Below are 22002 nucleotides of genomic sequence, written 5' to 3' on the forward strand. Positions count from 1 at the left end.
TGCTTTGTCCTGGCCCAGCCACAGCTGCTGAAGGCATTTGGAGAGGGAACTAATGTATTAGAGATCTCTGTCTCTCTTCCTATGAAGTAAGAAGGATAGAAACTGTCATCGACGTTACGGTGTACCAGGTAAAGCTGCTGCCTGCAGTGCTGGAATCCTATATGGGCAGTGGTTCAAATCTCAGCTGTTCCACTTGCCACCCAGCTCCATGCCAACGGCCTAGGAAAAGCAGCAGCAGGTGGCCCAGATGCTGGCCCTTGCCACCCACCTGGAAGACCCAGATGAAGCTCTTGGCTTCACCCTGGTCCAGTGCTCGGCTTTGCAGCCATCTGAAGAGTGAACCAGAAGATGGAAGATAATCTCTCTCTATGACTCTTTCAAATAAATAAATAAATGTTAAAAAACAGAACTATTACCTATGAAAATATGGTGAAATATATATGAAAAGCAGTAAAAAGTTTCATCATTGTCATGACGATAGTAAAAAGGATCAAAACGATTTTAGCCTGCTTATTTTATTTTCTGTATCTATTCAGAGAGTTGACAGATGTTAGAGTACCACTAGGGTAGCAATCACTAGAACACTATTATTTCTATGATCTATTTTCTACAGGCCCGCATCCTATCTTATAAGTACATGGGTATTGGCTGGCGCCGTGGCTCACTAGTCTAATCCTCCGCCTGTGGCATCGGCACCCCAGGTTCTAGTCCCGGTCGGGGCGCCGGATTCTGTCCCAGTTGCCCCTCTTCCAGTCCAGCTCTCTGCTATGGCCAGGGAGTGCAGTGGAGGATGGCCCAAGTGCTTGGGCCCAGCACCTCCATGGGAGACTAGGAGGAAGCACCTGGTTCCTGGCTTCAGATTGGTGCAGCACGCCAGCTGTAGCGGCCATTTGGGGGGTGAACCAACAGAAGGAAGACCTTTCCCTCTCTCTCACTGTCTAACTCTGCCTGTCAAAAATAAGTAAGTAAGTAAGTACATGGGTATTTCCAAAAACTCATCAAAAGCTGATGCTGTAGCATAGTGCTGGCTATGGGCACCACTTTCAGTCCGGAAGCTCCACTTCTGATCCAGCTCCCTGCTAAAGTGTCTGGAAAAACAGCAGAGGATGGCCCAAGGGCTTGGGCCCCTGCATCCATGTGGAAGACCTGGAAGAAGCTCCTGGCTCTTGGCTCTGAATTGGCCCAGCTCTGACTGTTGTAGCCATTTGGAGAGTGAACCAGCAGATGGAAGCTCACTCTCTCTCTCTGTCTTTAATTCTGCCTTTCAAATAAATAAATAAATCTTTAAAACCAACAAAAAAGTTCATAAAATGTAATTAAAAGTGTAAAGTTTATTTTGAAACAAAATTTTGGAATGTACAGTTCTTCATAATAGGATTTTTCACATATTATAAAAAATTTGCACCACAGTAACTTTACAGTTTTGATTCTATTTTTTCATAAACTTTTTGAATTACTCTTGTACAGAAGGAGTAGCTCCTGTGGATTAAGGTAAGGCAGTAATGAAATGAGAATGATCCACCCATACAGCTCCCCACACTTTTTTTTAAATTCATTTATTTATTTGTAAGTCAGAGTAATAGAGAGAGACACACAGAGATCTTCCATCAGAGATGAACGAGACAGAGAGATCTTCCATCTGCTGTTCCCTCTCCAGATGGCTGCAATGACCACGGCTGGGCCAGGCCAAAGCCAGGACCCAGGAGCTTCATCCGCTTCTCACCCATGAGTGGCAGGCGTCCAAGCACTTGGGTCATCTTCTGCTGCTTTTCCCAGGCATGTTAGCAGGGAGCTGGATCGATGTGGAGCAGCCAGGTCATGAACCCAGTATCCATATGGGATGCTGGCATTATGGAGCAGCTGGGTCATGAACCCAGCATCCATATGGGACGCTGGCAATGCAGGCAGTGCCTTTACCCAGGATGCCACAACACCGGCCCCATCCCCACCTTTTTAAGTTAGTGAAAGGGGCAGAGTGAGAGGCGACGGAGCTGGGAGCTCCACTGTGAAGTAGCAGCCGTGCAGAGCCAGAGGACTGCGTGCTGGATGCAGGCTCCACCCCCACAATCCTCGACCTGAAGTGGACTCAGAAGCTTAAAATACGGGATTTCCATCTTTTCTTCACTACTGACTTTTTTTTTTTTTTTAACTTTTATTTAATGAATATACGTTTCCAAAGTACGAATAATGGATTACTATGGCTTCCCCCCCATACCGTCCCTCCCACCCACAACCCTCCCCTTTCCCACTCCCTCTCCCCTTCCATTCACATCAAGATTCATTTTCGATTATCTTAATATACAGAAGATCAGCTTAGTATACATTAAGTAAGGATTTCAACAGTTTGCTCCCACACAGAAACATAAAGTGAAAAATAATAGATGATTTTTTTTAATGATGATGAAATCAGATCAGACCTATTGTCATGTTTAATCCCAGTGAGAGTCAAGTTGGGAGTTGATAGTTTCTTTTCTTTTTTTTTTTTTTTTTTTTTACAGAGGATCAGTTTAGTATGCATTAAGTAAAGATTTCAACAGTTTGCACCCCCATAGAAACACAAAGTGAAATATATTATTTGAGTACTCGTTATAGCATTAAATCTCAATGCACAGCACATTAAGGACAGAGATCCTACATGAGGAGTAAGTGCACAGTGACTCCTGTTGTTGACTTTACCAATTGACACTCCTGTCTATGGCATCAGTAATCTCCCTATGCTCCAGTCATGAGTTTCCAAGGCTATGGAAGCCCCTTGAGTTCTCCGACTCTTATCTTGTTTAGACAAGGTCATAGTCAAAGTGGAGGTTCTCTCCTCCCTTCAGAGAAAGGTACCTCCTTCTTTGAAGACCTGTTCTTTCCACTGAGATCTCACTCACAGAGATCTTTTGCCAGAGTGTCTTGGCTTTCCATGCCTGAAATACTCTCATGGGCTTTTCAGCCAGATCTGAATGCCTTTAGGGCTGATTCTGAGGCCAGAGTGCTATTTAGGGCATCTGCCATTCTATGAGTCTGCTGAGTATCTCACTTCCCATGTTGGATCACTCTCCCCTTTATTTATTCTATCAGTTAGTGTTAGCAGGTACTAGACTTGCTTATGTGCTCCCTTTGACTCTTAGTCCTTTCATTATGATCAATTGCGAACTGAAATTGATCACTTGGACTAGTGAGATGGCATTGGTACATGCCACCTTGATGGGATTAAATTAAAGACATGCATTTATGAGAAAGGCAGACATAGAGAGAGAGACAGAGAAGGGAGACAGAAAGAGATCTTCCCTCTGCTGGTTCCCTCTCCACAGGGTTGCAACAGCTGAAGCTGGGGAGGGTTGGAGCCAGGAGCTTTCTCTTGGTTTCCCATGTCGGTGGCAGGGACCCACGTGCTCGACCACTTTCCACTGCCTCCCCAGGCTATCGTTAGACTGGAAAGCGGAGCAGCCGGGACATGAACCTGCACCCCCACGGGATGCCTGTGTAGCACACAGTACCTTCACCAACCATACCACAATGCCAGCCCATAACACTGATTCTTTGTACAACCCCAAAGTGAGTCATTTAACTGCTTTGTCTTTTCAGGTAAAAATACAATACTCTCTCTCTGTCCAAGATGAAGTGATGATAGCAACTGGATGGGCTGATTTACAAATAAACTATAGTCAGGCATATTTGGCATATCGGAATATGCTAAAACAAAGTTACTATAAGTTTCTCAAAAGAATCAGTGTTATCAAACTCACATTGAATCTGTTTTTTTTTTTTAATCTGTCTGTCCACCTGTCTTTGTATCTATCTACCTATCAGTCATCCACCCATCCAGTTATCCACCCATCTTTCCATATGCCCATCCACTCCCTTGGATGGGTACACACACACCCATCCAGACATAAACATATGCATATTTAGTTGTGCTGATGATCACGTGGCAATGTTCCAACTATTAACAGTTATATGACAACATTTCTTAGAAAATGGAAAATTATGATATTATAACTAGAGTTTAAAATAGGTCACAGTGAGACTTTCTCAGATTTTTTTTTTTTTTTTTTTTTGACAGGCAGAGTGGACAGTGAGAGAGAGAGACAGAGAGAAAGGTCTTCCTTTGCCGTTGGTTCACCCTCCAATGGCTGCCGCGGCCAGCGCATCGCGCTGATCCGATGGCAGGAGCCAGGTGCTTCTCCTGGTCTCCCATGGGGTGCAGGGCCCAAGCACTTGGGCCATCCTCCACTGCACTCCCTGGCCACAGCAGAGAGCTGGCCTGGAAGAGGGGCAACCGGGACAGAATCCGGCGCCCTGACTGGGACTAGAACCCGGTGTGCCGATGCCACAGGCAGAGGATTAGCCTATTGAGCCATGGCGCCAGCCTCTATATTTTTTAGATATATACATTTATTTACATTAATCATAATCACCTTCAGCTATCACTCCTCTCCTTTTATTTTGACATAGACGGAAGTATTTTATCAGTCTGTTATGTATCTGAAAATATACCTGTATTCTATAAGCTATGAACATGGGAAAATTATTTAGCTGCATACTTGAAATTAAGTGATCAGGGACATATTAAAAAATATCTTCTTCTAAAGTTAAACACGGTAACTGAAGTAGGTAGCATAGGTAGTATTTTTTACAAGGCATCTGTTCAATAAGGTAGATGAGAAAGTGTGGGTTAGGATATAAATAAACATGAGTTTTTATACAAACCTGAGCTACTTGAGCCAACGCACACCAGTAAAGGAGGAGAAAATAAAATATTTCAAAAGGGACATTTATTTCCTTGAATGAAGCAGAAGATTAAACAGGTCAAGGGGGCAGAATAAAGCAGTATCTGAGGAAGAGGAGAGAAAACGCAACATGCATAGCACAACTTGAGGTGGTTCTATCTTCCAGTATTTTTTCACATGATTTTTCTATGAACATTTCTTGGTGAGAAACAGAATTCAAAATATCTCGTATTCCAGGTTCACAGAGAATTTCTGATGAAAGACAGAATTTGTAAAAGGACTTTCAGCTTCTTTACACTCTCGGGGTGGACTGGCATATCAAAGAGCACTGCCTACTTCATTTTCCAATTAAAAGAAAACAGGCTGGGAAAAGGATCATTTTAGTGTTCACAGATAATGAAGTCAGCATAAAAACGGAATCCTACATAAAGATAACAACAATTTTAAAGTAAGCAAAAAACATTTTCTACTAAAATCTACAACAATTAATTCCTAGGCTCTAATTAAGGGACTATTTTAAATTATGAATACAGTTTATGATGGTATCTATTCAACCTCAGGAATAATGGAAAAAAGATCTGTAAATATTCCCAGGACTATAAACTAGTCTCAGCAACAGAAAATGCATCACTCTAGGAGGTCCAGACTGGTCATCACCCATCTGGACGATGCAGAGCAGTGCAGTCTATCAACCTGGCACCTACAGAAGATGTCACTGCCCTACAATATGACCAACCAGAGTCACCTGTCATAGGTGTCACGTTAGTAACTGTCTAATCCTCTGCCTCGCACCCATTAACACCACGCGGATTTCAAACAAAGTCCAAGTTCAACCATCATTTGCTTGATTTTATCCTCGCTCTTTTTCAAGATTAATACTGAAATACAGCAAGGATAACATGATCTGTAATGTGTGCAGTGTGTGATGAACAGAATTAATTACTTTTGTGACAGGGAATATCAGGATGCTATGTCACTTGATCTCTGTGGAAAGATGGAGGATGTAGAGAAATGAAATTTGAAACTTACTACAACTTGAAAAACTCAATCAGCAAAATGTATACTAGAAATTGCAAAGGGATTGTGACCCCATTTTGACTGGGAATACACTGCCCCAAGTCTCTACCCATCAATTAGAATGGGCTCCGTCTGTGATTCCTGTTTTAAAAAAACACAAAGAAATGCCATAAAACTCCTTCATTTTCTATGCTTTCAAACTTGCCAAGTTTAAATGCCCAGAAACGGGTTGAACAACCAAAAACAATGTTCAGGAACAGAACACATTAATTAGACTGCTCAGCTAGAATATTCAGATAAAGTTATTACCGTACTGCATTACCCGAAAGCTTGGTGCTAGCCAGCTGCGATTCTGTACTCTGGCAAGGTGGACTTGCTGCAGAGCAGTCACCACGTGCAAACCCAGAGAACACGTGACTGTGCAAAGTACTACTGCAACCATGGAGCACGCAAGCACACGTGGGAAGGAGGGAGTGCAGCACAAAAGGCTACGGAGACAGCCCAGGAAGCCAAGTCGAGCCAGGCCGATTAGGACTAAGGTCAAATTCACAAAACCAGTGAAGTTTTTTTTTTTTTTTTTTTTTTTTTTTTTTTTTACAGGCAGAGTGGACAGTGAGAGAGAGAGACAGAGAGAAAGGTCTTCCTTTGCCGTTGGTTCACCCTCCAATGGCCGCCACGGCCGGCGCACCATGCTGATCTGAAGGCAGGAGCCAGGTGCTTCTCCTGGTCTCCCATGGGGTGCAGGGCCCAAGCACTTGGGCCATCCTCCACTGCACTCCCGGGCCATAGCAGAGAGCTAGCCTGGAAGAGGGGCAACTGGGACAGAATCTGGTGCCCCAACCGGGACTAGAACCCGGTGTGCCAGCGCCGCCAGGCGGAGGATTAGCCTACTGAGCCGCGGCACTGGCCTGAAGTTTACTTAACACATCCTCCTCTTAACGAATGAGTCCCTGGACCCTGATGGTTAACTTTAAGATATATTTTAACCTATCTCCTCTTCTCATTCATCACTGAACAATTCATTATGTCCCAAGTAATCTCAAAGGAAGCTATCAAGAGTGACCAATACAAATGGTTTTCCAAGAACATTTTAATTTAATTTCAAGTCTATGTCTTTAATGATTATTTCTGCCCAGCAGGTGGTGGGGGTGAGGGGATTCTAAGACTTCACAGCTTTTCACTGACAATCTGTGTCTCTCTAGGGTCTGACAGGCCCACCTGGAGAAGAACTGGGCAGCCCTGTGTGCCCTTATTAAAACGTCAAGTGCCAGGTTTAACTGACACTTTTCAATGCTTGCTTCCACCATCAGCCTGAACTCCATGCACGGCCAGAGAGCAGGACTGCAATAGTTACCACAGCTGCGCCCCTCGCACAAAACCAGGCTGCACATGCAGCCCTGACACTGAGTGAGGCAGACACAGCAGAGCCTGCATAGTTCACCCCACACACAAAACACTGGTGGTTGCTCTGAAACCCAGAAAACAGGAGCCCTTTCTGCCTCACCATTTCTCTCCTCCCTCCCTCTCAGTCTCCTCTTCCCTGCACCCCGGATGTAACAGACTTCTGTATCACACTTCATTGATGAACTGCCCCAAAGGAATGAACCAGGTATGAGTGTGCCCCGAAGTTCTGACAGTGCCAGGTGACTTCCATTTGTCTTAACTTTTAATCCACATCAAGAAATGGCTTATAAAAATGAAATATTAGCTCAGCATAAGAGGAGGTCCTGGATGACATCAATGATAAATCAAAACTCAGTAAACCACTTCTTTCTCATTACAAATTATAGGATTGTAAAAAAACCATCAAATTCATATTTTCCCAAAGGAGATACAGTTCACAGTAACAGCATCCACCAAGAATCTTATTTTTTTCCAGGTAAAATACAGCCTTTGCGATCTTTTCAGTGACAAGCCAGAGAGAAATACATACATTATGGTGTTAATGCCGGACAGCTGCTGGAACATCTGCAGGCCACAGCCCACGATCAGAGCCCGGCGGGTGGGCGGGTAGCTCAGCATTCTGCAGATCACAGGCCCGGCTTGTTTCCGCAAGAAAAGGAAAAGAGAGGGCACAGCTATTAGTTCTCACTCTCACACTAATTACTTCCATTAGTCGAAATTTCCATGAAATCAACATGGCTGCACATTTTAAAACAGGTCCACTTTTACAGTAAAATCGGTACCAGCTATTATTTTATAGACAGACTGAGTCTATTTTTGAGCTTAGACTAGAGAAGCAACAGGAGAGAATTCCATTCACAGCGAGCTATGGGTACCTGGATGAGCCGTGGAACCTTGACAGTCAGAAATCATCCTTCCGTAAATCCCTGCACACCGTGTTTATTAATCACTCACCTTGTTCTTTCACTTTCTTGGCAATTAAACATTATTTAAAATCCATCCATGTGGGACTACTACAAAGTCACTGGCAAAATTGCTTTCATCGATCAAAAGAACAGAACTTATTAACAACAATTTAAAATTCATTCCACTCTGTCTATAAGCATTTGAGCATATTAAAGTTGATTATGGCTCCAATAGATATTATTAATAAAAAGTTAATAAAAGGAAAACTTAATGCCGAGAGAGAGAGAGAGAGAATGAGAGCATTTCTAAGGTTTGAACAGTTCCTTAGTAGCATTCAACAGTCATCTTAAAGTCTAAATGGGCTCTGAGAAGAGCAGATTCCTTGGTGTTTCTACCAGAACTCGAGATCAGGTCAGGGAAGCTGGGAATCTGGGCCCCTGAGTCTTCAGTAAGGTGACAAATCTTACTGACATCTGTCACCTGTGCACAGTCACAAGTGTCCTTTCTGTTCTGAGACCTGTGCCAGCTGCAGGGTGCTCTGAACTGCAGGAGGCACCCTGGACGCTGTCCTCACGGGGCAGAGCTACCTCCCAGGATCTGCGGCATCTCTGCTGAGAGAGACACGGCCTGGGCTCACCAGGGTGCTAACTGCTCACTGTGAGACAGTTCCCAAGGCTGTGTCTTGCTATCGAGCCATAAACTGAGCCAAGCAAGCTGAAATCCAGGGAAGTCAACTGCAGTGACCTGAGACGGGAGAAAATGGGCCAACGCGTTGGCAGGGCAAGTCAGCCTGGGATGTCCTGAACAGGAGACCTAAGAAAGTCGTCCCGACACTCACAAAACTTGATGTGTCACACATACCTGCTGCAAGTGCAAGAGAGCTCACACCCTCAGAGACACGGGGACAGCCTGTTTAGAAAGCAGGCGGACGGTGTGAGAGGTGTCAAGCTGCCTTGGAGGCGAGCGAAGCGTTATTAGAACCACACATCCCTTGCCGGCGCCGCGGCTCACTAGGCTAATCCTCCGCCTAGCGGCGCCGGCACACCGGGTTCTAGTCCCGGTTGGGGCGCCGGATTCTGTCCCGGTTGCCCCTCTTCCAGGCCAGCTCTCTGCTGTGGCCAGGGAGTGCAGTGGAGGATGGCCCAGGTGCTTGGGCCCTGCACCCCATGGGAGACCAGGAGAAGCACCTGGCTCCTGGCTCCTGCCATCGGATCAGTGCGGTGCGCCGGCCGCAGCGCGCCGGCCGTGGCGGCCATTGGAGGGTGAACCAACGGCAAAGGAAGACCTTTCTCTCTGTCTCTCTCTCTCACTGTCCACTCTGCCTGTCAAAAAAAAAAAAAAAAAAAAAAAAAAAAAAAAAAAAAAAAAAAAAAAAAAAGAACCACACATCCCAGAGAGGTTGAGTGAAATGAGCAGATTTTGAGAGCACTGCTGGAACATCTCTGTATTAGCAGTGCAAGGGACAGACGGGCGGGCTTGCTGCAGACACAGGCGTCGCTGGCCGAGTTGCAAGAGAAAGGCTCCCGCGGAACAGCAACATCTCACCCTTTCCCACAATCCTAGAGCCTCATTAAATAAAAAAACACCCTGTGCCTGTGTACCATGGAAAAAGGGTAAACTACGACATAATGACACCAGATGAAAACCTTTCACTGTGTCACTTTTTTAGGTTAGCAACTAAGCTTTCCTACTCCAGTCTTTGGAGAGCTGCACCTACTTTTCCCAGACTGCTGCGTGAGCCGAAGCTCGGGGGAGGCAATTTAACTTGGGATGGCCGAAGACAAAGAAAATGAACAAATTAGGATCAAAGTCTGACTAGCCTTCATGTTTAAATGTTCACATAAACACTGTTTCCCAGGTTTACATAAAAAATATAGATTTTCTCCTGGCTTTCATTTCCTATTTAAAGTGAACAATGGAGCTTCCAAGACTGGATCTGCTTTAATGGATAAATTTTGGTCAGAGCAGCTGCACATCTGATTATGCATGAAGAAAATTAAAGAACTTCCTTCCTTTAAAATCATAAACCTAGCTGTATTAGGCAGTAAAACTGACTCCGCGAATGAAAGCTATCATTAATCTTTATATCACACAAGCTGTGAGGCAGAAGAAAAAACATGAATATATTAATTGGCTGAATGTTCATAAGTGAAAATTTAAAATGTCATGCTCTATTTATGTTTCTTTTGCTTTCATAAATGCAAAACAATTTGTATAAACAAGCATTTCACACAAAATTTTCTTCCAAACGTGTGGCTTTGAAACACCCAAATTCCCACACAGTGCAAACACAGATTAGAAATAAAGGACATGAGGCCAGCGTCGCAGCTCACTAGGCTAATCCTCTGCCTTGCGGCGCCGGCACACCAGGTTCTAGTCCTGGTCAGGGTGCCGGATTCTGTCCCGGTTGCCCCTCTTCCAGTTCAGCTCTCTGCTGTGGCCCAGGAGTGCAGTGGAGGATGGCCCAAGTGCTTGGGCCCTGCACCCCATGGGAGACCAGGAAAAGCACCTGGCTCCTGGCTTCGGATCAGCGCGGTGCGCCGGCCACAGCACGCTGGCCACGGCGGCCATTGGAGGGTGAACCAACAGCAAAGGAAGACCTTTCTCTCTCTCTCTCTCTCTCTCTCTCTCTCTCTGTCCACTCTGCCTGTCAAAAAAAATTTAAAAAAATAAAAAAAAAGATTTATTAAAAAAGAAATAAAGGACATGGGATGAATACACATGGAAGCAACAGATTTAAAAGACAATATGGTCTTCGCCTTCCTGGGTGGCCCAGGTGAGGCTGGGGTCTGGGAGCAGGGATGGGCAGCCACTGCTGTGCAGAGCTGCAAGCCGGCTGGGCCTACAGAATGCCTTCGAGTGTCATTCAAACACGCCAGGGCCTGGTGTGTACCGGAGTTTCAGTTCTGGATCTCTCCTGCCAGCATGACGTTCCTACATCAAACAACTACAAAGCTACCCCTAAACGCAGGAAACCTCTGAATGCCCATGGAATGGTGGATGCCTGGTGAGATCTGGACAAAAAGGAGGTGAGCCCTACACCTGGCAGACCCTGGTGGGTTCCTTGAAGGGAAAGCACGCAATTCAGTGTACAGGGATGCCAAGGGGAAGACGTCACGGGGAGGAGAGACTCGGAGAGAACAAGAGCCCTGGAGATCTTCAGAGGCCCTGCTGGCATTCAGCTGATGAGCAGATGTGTCCAGGAAACTGCCGGAGGCAACAGACAGAGCCACTGGACAGGCCTGGAGAAATCCACGGCAGCAGCCTGCGCAGGGCTCCTCTATAAACCACGGTGAGGATGCCAGCGTGGACAGCAGAGCACTCGGGAGGGATCTGCCTTCGCAATGACGCACTCAGCACAGCGTGGGTTTCATCCAAAACAGCTTGGAGAAACCCAACTGGTTTCCAGCAGATGATTAGCATCACAAAGCAAAGTTCAAAATGAGATAAAATCTGTGATGTTGGGTATACAGTGAAAAATGACTGGGCCCAAGACATGATAGGAAATACTATCTGTAATGACAGAGAAATCACTTCACTGACATGTCACAATACGGCTCGACGTTTATCAGAAACTACAGACTACACAAAACAAGCACTGAGAAAACTGCAAAGGGAAAGAGGAAACCCCACGTGCACGAGATTCCATCACTCCGTTCTCAGTCACTGACTGAAAACCAGCACGGGTACAGAGGCATAAGCAGCACCATCAACCCATCCACTTGACCCAGCAGCTAATGTTTCGATAACACTCCACCACACACCGGCAGGACACACATTCCCAAGAGCAAACTGATGGCCAATGCCTGGGAACACGTACCCAACTCAGATTATGAGCTGAGCTCTGTAACCTGTCTTGACTCACTGAGAAGGAGTCAAGTATATAAAGAACATTCTCTGAATATAATAAAACTCAAGAGAAATCAGTAACTGGAAAATGTCCCTCTGAACCGGAAGCCAAATGGGTCAAAGAAATGATGGAAGTTGAACAGAATATGAAACCAGGGGGGTAAGAAACATGGTGCGGGAGCCGGCGCCGCGCAGTTCACTAGGCTAATCCTCTGCCCGCGGCACCGGCATACCGGGTTCTCATCCTGGTCGGGGCGCCGGATTCTGTCCCAGTTGCCCCTCTTCCAGGCCAGCTCTCTGCTGTGGCCCGGGAGTGCAGTGGAGGATGGCCCAAGTGCTTGGGCTCTGCAGCCCATGGGAGACCAGGAGAAGCACCTGGCTCCTGCCATCGGATCAGCGCAGTGAGCTGGCCACAGCGGCCATTGGAGAGTGAACCAACAGCAAAGGAAGACCTTTCTCTCTGTCTCTCTCTCTCATTGTCCACTCTGCCTGTCAAAATAAAAAAAATAAAAAAAAAAAAAAGGAAGAAGAAACATGGTGTGCAAAATTTGGCCAACTCAGAGCAACAGCCCAAAGAAGGCCCAAGCTGAAAATAATAGCAAACATTAGAATGGAAATGCATGTAAGAGAAAAGAGGAAGACAACAGAGAAAAATCAATACGACCCAAAACTGGTTCTTTGGGAAAATCAATACAATTGATAACCTTCAAGCCAGAATGGAAGAGGCTGCATAACATCTCTCAAAACACATCTTAATCCCTGGAGCCTGCCAGTGCTACCTTAGGGAGCCAAAAAGGATGCTGTGGACGTAATTATGTTAAGGATTTTAAGATGAGAAGACTGTTACGAATTATCTGGGCTGGCCCCAAATGCAGTCACTTGGACCCTTACAGGAGCGGCAGAGACTCAGACAAGAAAGGGGAGGAGGCGGACACAGATCAGACAGACACGGCCACAGGCCTAGGGCTCTGGCTGCCACCAAGCTGGGAAGAAAGAGGAGTAGCATTCCCGAGAGCTGCTGGAGGCAGTGTGGGACACTCACATCCTGATTTCATCCCACGGAAAATGATTTCGAACTTGTGGCCGGGGAACTGTGACAGAATAGAGACCTGTGGTTTTAAACTTCCAAGTCTGTGTTAACTTGCTACAGTGGCTACAGGAAAGAAACATGCAATCTGGTCAGGAAAAACAGAAGCCACCAATGACCACACCCAGAAGTCAGAGAGGTGAACAACACAGACGTGAAAAAAGACGAACAAGAGAGTACCGGGAACAACTCCAAGCCATTACAGGCGGTATCGTAAATGCAACAAATCGTATACCACATAGGATCTTTCCAAACCCACTCAAGAAGACTGAGTAGGCAGCCCTGTAAGCTATTAAAAATGCTGAGTTTGTAAAACAAACAAACAAAAAACCAAAGCTTTTCTCCAAAGCAAAGTCCATGTGCCAGGAGCTTGACAGGAAGTAGGGCAGGCTGTGAGGGCAGACACTGGGCAGCAGGGCGAGGCGTGTCCTCCACAGCACAGCCACAGTTCCACCCGCTCACACAAACTTACCAACAGGTGTCACTTAGTATGTCTCAACCAAGCAGCTCAACAGCAATAAAGAAAGGTCACCAAAAACAAACGATGAACGGGGATGACAAAAGGAAAAGTTAGATATTCAGAGACCACAAAACTCACTTACAGAGGAGCACAAGGAACTGTTACGTTAGAAGTGACCGTGTCCAACTAAACAGGGCAAAGTTCCCGCACGAGACTGCCCCGGGAGAACTGACAAGGATGCAGGTGCTCAATGTTTCCCGGCTCTGATGCTTCCCAGTCTCTCTATTTGATGTAGTTATGGATGTTACAATATTCTCAAGAAAAGCTAAGAAATAATAAGTAGATGTCCTGTGCCCCGTGACTACCATGCAACGTGCAGGAGGCATGCCGGCGCCAACGATCCATGCACCTATGCTGAAGGCTGCCACATGTGGTCACTGTCACCTGCAGGCCTTCAGGAGAGAGAACGAGCTGGTGACAGGGACCGCAAAACACCACTGAGCATGCCCAGGTTTGCTTCTGAGACCCTGCCATCTAACAATCTCCCGACAAGTTGGGGCGCAGGGTGGGGGTGGGGGAGGCAGCATCGTACTGTAATTCTACCGATTTTATCAGTCACCCAGAGTACCAGGCATCGACTCTCATCTCAACTGATTTGCCACGAGGTAGCCGTTCCTCCGTCATGAACCGTTTTTATCATACACGCGTCCTATGAAGAAAGGAAGACGAGGAGATGCTGGCCCCGCAGCGTGGGACTCAGGGCCCAGGAGCAGTCACCAACCAACAAGCCACAGAGCCCCGAGCCCACATCCTCCCCACACTGTGCCAGGGAATTGTATAACGGTCATCAGAGAAATGAATCTTCCTGGACAAAACCCGACGGCACAGCGCGAGGAACACACACACGGGCGAGTTGCCCCTGGGCTGTTCCATGTTCCTGCGCATCGGTCCCTGTCCCCAGGCTGCCTTTTCTTTACCCCTTTGCAGGGCCCTACCAGCCTCCCAGGGGCAGTTCTGAAGTCCTCTGCTTCCCAACACTAACTCCCACCTCGCCTCTTTCTCCACGCCCACTTCCAGGAAGGGAGCAACCCCTGAAGAGAACTTCACAATGGCCGCCCTGGGCTCAGGTGGCCCACAGCATTCTCCCTGCATCCACGGTAACGTAGCTCCTGCCCTCCCAATGTCTCTCGCCACTCTGGCTGGGCGGGCACTCCTCTGCCCATTTACTAGACCTGAAGCCCCCGAATGGAGCCTGCCCTGCACGGGGACAGAAACAGGAGGGTCCAGCCCTGGAGGAGCTCCTAATACTGGAGTGGGGAGGGTGTCGCCACAGAAGTACACTTCCTCCGAGTGGCCTCAGTGCTCCAACCAAGTCTCCATCCATCACTTGCACTACAGGGCTAGGTCACAAGACGGACACACACTAGATGATGCCAGGTCTTCTTACCCCAAAATTGTTCTTTACTCTGAGCTGTCTGATTTCAAAGTAACAACAACAACAACAAACCTGTTCCTTTTTTGTTTGCTTTATTTTCTTAAATAAATGCAGAGAGAGAGATCTTCCAACCACTAGTTCACCCCTCAACTGGTCTTAATGGATGGGGCTGGATCAAGCCATAGCCAGGAATCAGGAGCTCAATCCAGGTCTCCCATATGGTAGACCAGGTACTAGAGCCATTACCTGTTACCCCCACCCAGGGTGCACAGTAGCAGGAAGCTGGGATACCAGATGGCCGTCACCCAAGCATCCTAACCACTGTGTTAAATGCCTGCCCCAAGAGCTGTGGCCTCAGGTTGTTATCCCTCCCTTCTTACTGTCCATTTCTGACACACTGACACGTTTTAATTAGAATTCATGTATTACGGGCCCAACTTCTTTCCACCAAATACCAGAAGGAGTTCCCTTGCTTTACACTTGTGCTCACTCTGCCTCCCACCTCTCTACCTGCCAGGACTGGGCACTCACCCACCTGTGCAGTGCCACAGGGCATGCTGGGAAGGGTTCACTGGAATTAGGGTGGAAATGTCAGCACCACCCCAAAGCTGCTGTGAGGTTCTGAACCTCTCGAAGCCTCTGGCTCCTCTTCAGTAAAATGGATTGGGCTGCAGTACTGTCCGTTACGAAGAACAGAGACTCAGTTTCCGGCATAAGACTATAAGTGCAATCACAGGCCTCGGACTTGCCAGCAGGCCCACCCTAGCCCATCTACACTGCTGCGTCGTCTTTATCAAGGCACCCACCAACCACTTCCTGTGCAAAGGCAAACCTACCAGCACCAGTCTCATGAAGGACATGTTCCTGACATATCTCAGGTAACCTCCCTCCCGCAGGTGTATGTACACAATCTCTGAGCAACCTGTTTTATCCAAAGGGCCTCATATTTTAAATTTTTTAAAGACATATTTATTTGAGAGCAGAGTTAGAGAGAGGGAAAGTCAGACACAGACGCGCGCGCGCACACACACACACACACACACAGAATCTTCCAGCTGGTTATTCACTCCCCAAATGACTGCAATAGCCAGGGCTGGGCCAAGGTGAAGCCAGGAGTCTAACCATCTAGGTCTCCCATGTGGGTGGCAGGGACCCAAGAACTTCGGCTGTCTTCGGCTGCTTTCCAAGGGTGCACATCGGCAGGGAGCTGGATCAGAAGTGGGGCAGCCAGGACATGAACCAGCGTTCATGTGGGATGTTGGCAGTGCTGCCTTAACCTGCTGCGCCCCACTGTATCCTATAACGTTCCTTCTGTTTGAAAGTCTACCCTTTCATTTTAACCAATTTTTATTCAGTTGACGGGGAGAGAGAGAGACAGAGTTCCTATCTGTCAGTTCACTCCCCAGATGCCCACAATAGTCAGGGCTGTGCCAGGTTCAAGGTGGGAGCCAGGAAGTCAATGCCAGTCTCCCGTGTGGGAGCTCTTCCCTGCCACCTCCCAGGGTACTTAGTAGAAAACTCTACTCAGGAGTGTAGCTAGGACTCCAAGCCAGACACCGACAGGAGATGCAGGTGTGTGAACTGACATCTTACCTACCAGGCCAATTTCCTGCCCCACTTCCCACTTTAGATGAATGGATCCCTCCCAAACTCAGACTCCCGGATAACTGGTTTTGCGCATCAGGTACCTGACCTCTCCCACAATGAATGCTGGCTTCTATCAGGTGCACAGCTCAGATTTTTCCCGATTTTATCATACTACTTTCCATTTTACTTAGTCAAGGATCACACAGAGAAAACATTGAATAAAGATTTCCCTACGGAACTCAGGAAAGAAAAGGAGGAAGGGAAGAAAAGGAAGCCCCACCTGGGCAGTCATGGCTATGGAGCACTCATGGCTGCTGTGGTCTGAGCACACGCGGAGCCGCTCAGCGATGTGGTGACGTGGGGACGAATCACAGCCTCCACTCAGCTCTGGGGCACCCCTGAGCTGTTCAGCTCATCAGCGTGCCGCACAGGATGCTTGTGATTCCACACCGCTGCTCGGCACACGTTCTGTCTGCAAGGAAGGACCGCTGCTATTGATAAATCCAGCCCCGTGTGGTCCAGTCATTCCTTCACAGCCTGGTGTTGATGCCAATACGTCTGAAATGCTCCAAGGTCATCAATTTGCCAAGACGCTGCGATGCGCCAGTTGTCACCGACACGCGCTTGCAAGCTCATCGTGGTCCATTTGGGTCTGCGTGCAGTGCCCAAGTTAATCTAGTCATTATTATTCCAGGCTGCTAATAGCAATCAAGACTTTTTCCACTTATCAAGGAGATGATGATAGAGCTTAACACTGCAGAAATATCGTTTGTTAAAAAACTTCCTGTTACCATCAAAAATTCTTTCAGAACTCTCAATTATTCCCTCTGTTAGAGGCGGGCACCCCAAGGAAGCAGTTCTGAAATGCATCTTCCAAGCCTGGCGATTCTCACATGAGCGATGAGTGAACCGCAGAGGCCCTAAGAGCCCTGGGGTGTGGCCCTGTGGAGGGAGAAGCACTAGGGAGAATGGCTGCCCAGGGACTCGTTCCTGAGCAAGGGTGGCACCCTTCTCTGGCAGTACATCGGTTTTCATTAAAACTGTACAATGCACCTTATTGTCTTCTGCAGACCTGGCGATTCTTAATTAAGGGGCAGACGCTCAATCGAATGGTCCTGGAGGATGTTCCTGACCAGCTGCCAGTCTCAGCATTGATCCAATTTTACAGTACTAGTGGCTGATGGAACAGTACAGCCTCTCTACATCAGGGATTGAACACAGCTCAGCCACCTAGCAGCTCTGTGACGCTGGGCACAGCCCTTGCTCCCTGAGCTCCCCGGGCTTTACGTGTGACAGTGTCTACCTCACAGACCCAAGTGTTCTGATGACTAAAGGTGGAAATGGGCACGAGGAAGATCCCACCATAATGCCAATGCAGAGGCTACCACTGCGTGCATCAGCTCTCTAGTACAATTTCTTCATCGATGGATATGAAAATTTTAAATTAAAAACTCTAAGTTGTGTTTCTCTACTCCATAAACAAATAAGCAGCCCAGACTTTGAAGATTCCACAAAATAGTTCGAAGAGCTGCATTAATATAAAGACTGAATTCTATGCTGGTAATATTTTTCTTCTAGAGTTAACACATTACTAGTAAACCACTGGGTGGAAGCACCTTAGAAAGGAGGCAAAAAGGGAGCCAAGAATAAAGTGCTTGGTCCATTTTCTACACTTGATCTTAGCCAAAAGGCCAAGAAGCGAATTGGTCCATTTTCTAAGTAAGATTGGTAAGATGTGAAAGCACCTGCTACCTTCACTGTAAGAAAATACTAGGAACATAAGAGGAGTCGAGGAACCAAAACGGCATCTGATGGCCTTAAGGGTCACATGTCTGAGGTGCATCTCACTGATCTGCAGAATAACAAAGGTGCACTCAGGGAATTCAGACAAATTCTGAGGATGTTCAAGGCACAAACTGCTTGTCTAGCTCCCAGGTCATGGATCCTACCCAAGACAAACTGTGCTCCACGGTCAAAAGGCGGCAGCCCATCTCTGGAGCTTGGTGATATCAAGAGCACAGACGGCTGTCTGCTCCGTCTGTCCTGCAGTCGTCTTTCCAAACATACGGCACTCACACACCCAAGACTTGCTATATTTGGCACCACCAAATCCGGAAGATGATGGAAATCGAGACCGGAGAGGTGCAAATGACCCATAAGAAGTGGTGGGTGGCAGATAGCCCGGGAAAGGTGCACCCATGTGTTTATCCTCTGCCTGATGACTATCCGAAAAGCAGGAACGCTGAAGAAGCCCAAGCTTGAACTGGGAAAACTCAGGGAGACACACAGTGAAGCTAGAAGTGGAATACCCACTAGCGAGGACAGAGGTGCTGAAGTCCAATAAGCCACCAGCCTAAGAATCCATGTAAAATTTAGACTTTAAAGTGACAAAAAGTCCCATTTGTGGGAAAGAGGCGGGGGGACACAGAAGTGATAAATTAGTAAGACCTGTTACCACAGGTTCTCACAATACGTGAGAGCTCTATAAAGTTCAATGACGTAACCTGTCAAACTTTCATACAACCACTACTAATTTCAGCGTTTTCCCCCCTCACCTGCCTCTATCCTAGGTCACCCACAGACTCTCAAGAATTCAATGCTTCCCATATGTCTGCCAGATCAGAACATTTTTAGGTAATGACCTATGCTTTTTTTTCTTAAGATGTATTTAATTATTTGAAAGTCAGAGTTATATGGAAAGACAGAGATATCTTTCATCTGCTGGTTCACTCCCTAGATGACCACCATGGACAGCACTGGTCCAGGCTGAAACCAAGAGCCAGGAGCTTCATCACTGTCTCTAATGCAGGTGGCAGGGGCCCACACACTCGGGCCATCTTCTGCTGATTCTCCCAGGCCATTAGCAGGGAGCTGGATCGAAGTGAGCAGCTAGGGCAAGAACCCGGTGCCCATATGGGATGCCGGCAGAGGAGGCAGTGGCTTTACCCGCTACACCACAGTGTCAGCCCTCTAACTATGTTTCAAAACATTCATCATTTGCTTGGTTAGAAGAATTGTTTTCAAAAGGATATTTGAACAATACTATAGTAGCATGTCTGCTTCTGGATTCAAGCATTCAACCAATTCACTACTTAGAATTAAAGCTCTACTGAGAGCTACGGTGCATGCTATATTTGACTTTAATGTGATGGTTACTACAAATAAACACACCAAAAATTCAACAATCAGCCAAATTAAACAGCCAATGTTTTCATGGTGGGGTGTAAGGTTCCCAGCAGACTCTGGAGGCAGGACTACTGCATGTACGCGTGGCACCCTGAGGGTAACATCCCACAGAGATTTTTTTTCTCTCCCATGATTCTCAGAAAATCTTAACTATTCCAAAAATACCTGGAACTAGTTATAAAAGCGAACCAAATACGTGATGATACAAATGTACATCTACTGCCTGAGTAGTCCACATCTTTCCCTCCCTCGCTCTTCCCACTCTCCAGCAAAGTAAAAAATACCCACGTTAGTCATTCAATGAAGAGGAAGAAAGACGTTCTATAAAAAGGGCGGTGCTAAGTTCTGCTAAAAAAGCAGGTAGGAAGCTGAGCACTGGGTTTCTGGAGAAGCACTGGTTCAAGGGTGGACCGGGCAGCACTCTCACCTCTCACATACAGAGGCGTGAGGCACAGCTGCTACAGGAAGCATGGTGAGGGCCACGCACATTCAGGGCGGACACTCACGCTGCTGCACAGGCAATGGGATGGTGGCCGCAGCGTCTTCCGCTGGGTCAGCTCTGCTCGGACACAATCAAGTCTGTGAGCACAGCAGACAGAGGGGCAAGGGAGCGCCAGCAACGTGCAGCTCACCCTCTGTGGGTGCATTGCTGCCTGCTATCTTGGAGGGTCTGCAGGTGTGCAAATCCAATCAATCTCTTTTCTCAGGGCTGACTGGCAACTAAGCTCTTCCCACCAAACCACAAGCGGCTGCTGCCTCTGTTCTCTGCGGGAAAAGGATATGGGGCCCCTCTGCAGACTTTAAGGCACAGACTGAGCTATACAGCAAGCATGAATCAAAACCGAGATTCCTACAGGAGGCAAAATAACTTAACTCGATCCGTCATGTCATCTTTTATTCTGTAAATTTTCAGAAGCAAAAAAAAAAAAAAAAAATTTCACCAATAAAATGTTCAGAAAAAAAAAAGGCAAAACATGTTGCTTCTATCTCCCTTGTTAACTACAACTTCAGTAAGAGGAAGCCTTCTGTGAACTGCCAGAAACACAGCTTCATTACCGGGATGTGTTCAGAGCAGAACACCAGAACCACCACCCTACGGCCGTCTTCTCCCAAGGATGTGTTACGGCTTACATCATTTGGCTAACTAATCACGCCACCACGCAACCAATCCCCCCAGTAAATCAGTGCTAAGAGGCAAGTTTATGCACAGTAAGAAGCTGGTACAACAGCTTTAATTTAAAATGCTATCGGGTTTTTATGTAAAGAAGTTCTAGGCTTTTCTGTGCAAAGACTCATCTTGCTACATTTAGCAAAGCTGAAAAGTTCACAGTGAGGTAACTTGAACAGAGTGGGTGACTCCGATAAAAGTGAAAAGGTTTACAACCTACGTATAAAATCTAGCCTAGAATAAAGTGATTTCATAGTTCACTCGCCAGGAAACGAAAATATGTTACCAAAGTTTCACCGATTTCTATCATCAATGCCACACACTGGTGAGGCGCTCTGTTCTGCCGACAAGGTTCAGACCGGCATCCTTAAAGACCACTTCAGAGAGCGCCATGAGCTTCAGCCAGCGGCTGTGGCACAGCTGAGAAAGCCACCACTGGCATGGATGGCATTTCCTATCTGAGTGCCAGTTAGAAGCCGCTATTCTTCTGATGTGGCTCCCTGCTGGTGTGCCTGGGAAGGCACTGAATGATGGCCTAGTGTTGGGGACCCTGCCACCCACACAGGAGCCCAGGCTGAATTCCTGGCTCCTGGCTATGGCCTCCCCAGGTCCTGGCTGTTGTGGACATCTGGGGAATGATACAGCAGATGGAAGACCAACTGATCTTTCTCTCTCCTGCCCTTTCCTCCTTCTCTGTCACTCTGCCTTTCAAGTCAAACAAATCTTAAATTAAAAATCAGAAACTTGAGTGCCGTATCATGGGAGAACCGTCTTCAGTTGCTGGCGTGTGAGAATCATTTCCTTCAGGATCACGATACGCAATCTGAAGACAAATCTGTAGCATATAACTACACTGCACAGGTTTTTTTTTTTTTAATAAAAAGAAAATGAGAATTTCCAAAGACTATGAGCAATTAATATCATTTTTAGGCAAGTGGTATATTCTCTGGATGTGAGAAAGCTACCAACGTACCACCACACCTATGGGAAGGGGGGCTGCAGTGAGGCGTGTGTGCATGTGCAGGCAGGTCTACACGCGTGCACACACACACACACACACACACGGGCAGAGATTGAGGACCCCAGAGAGACATGCCGTGCAGCTACAGCCAGCACCATCATGGCTCTAGAATCACCTGTGCACTTTCATTCCTGACCCCCTCCTTCCAGCCTACTCCCCACCTC

The 22002-nt window shown here is 47.0% G+C and overlaps 1 protein-coding gene and 1 pseudogene across 4 annotated transcripts in view; both read right to left on the minus strand.

Moving 5' to 3' along the window:
• SLC2A13 (solute carrier family 2 member 13) overlaps positions 1-22002 on the minus strand; it is a 342499-nt gene that overhangs the window by 148005 nt on the left and 172492 nt on the right. For all 4 annotated transcript variants that reach the window (XM_070049659.1, XM_051850398.2, XM_051850399.2 and 1 more), the window contains exon 4: positions 7669-7777. In XM_070049659.1, coding sequence (XP_069905760.1) covers positions 7669-7777 — 109 coding nt within the window. The remainder of the gene's footprint in view (positions 1-7668; positions 7778-22002) is intronic.
• On the minus strand, positions 17957-18166 carry LOC127492246 (U2 spliceosomal RNA; annotated as a pseudogene).

This window comes from Oryctolagus cuniculus, chromosome 9 (genome assembly GCF_964237555.1).
Source record: "Oryctolagus cuniculus chromosome 9, mOryCun1.1, whole genome shotgun sequence".
In the NCBI taxonomy this organism is placed as follows: Eukaryota; Metazoa; Chordata; class Mammalia; order Lagomorpha; family Leporidae; genus Oryctolagus; species Oryctolagus cuniculus.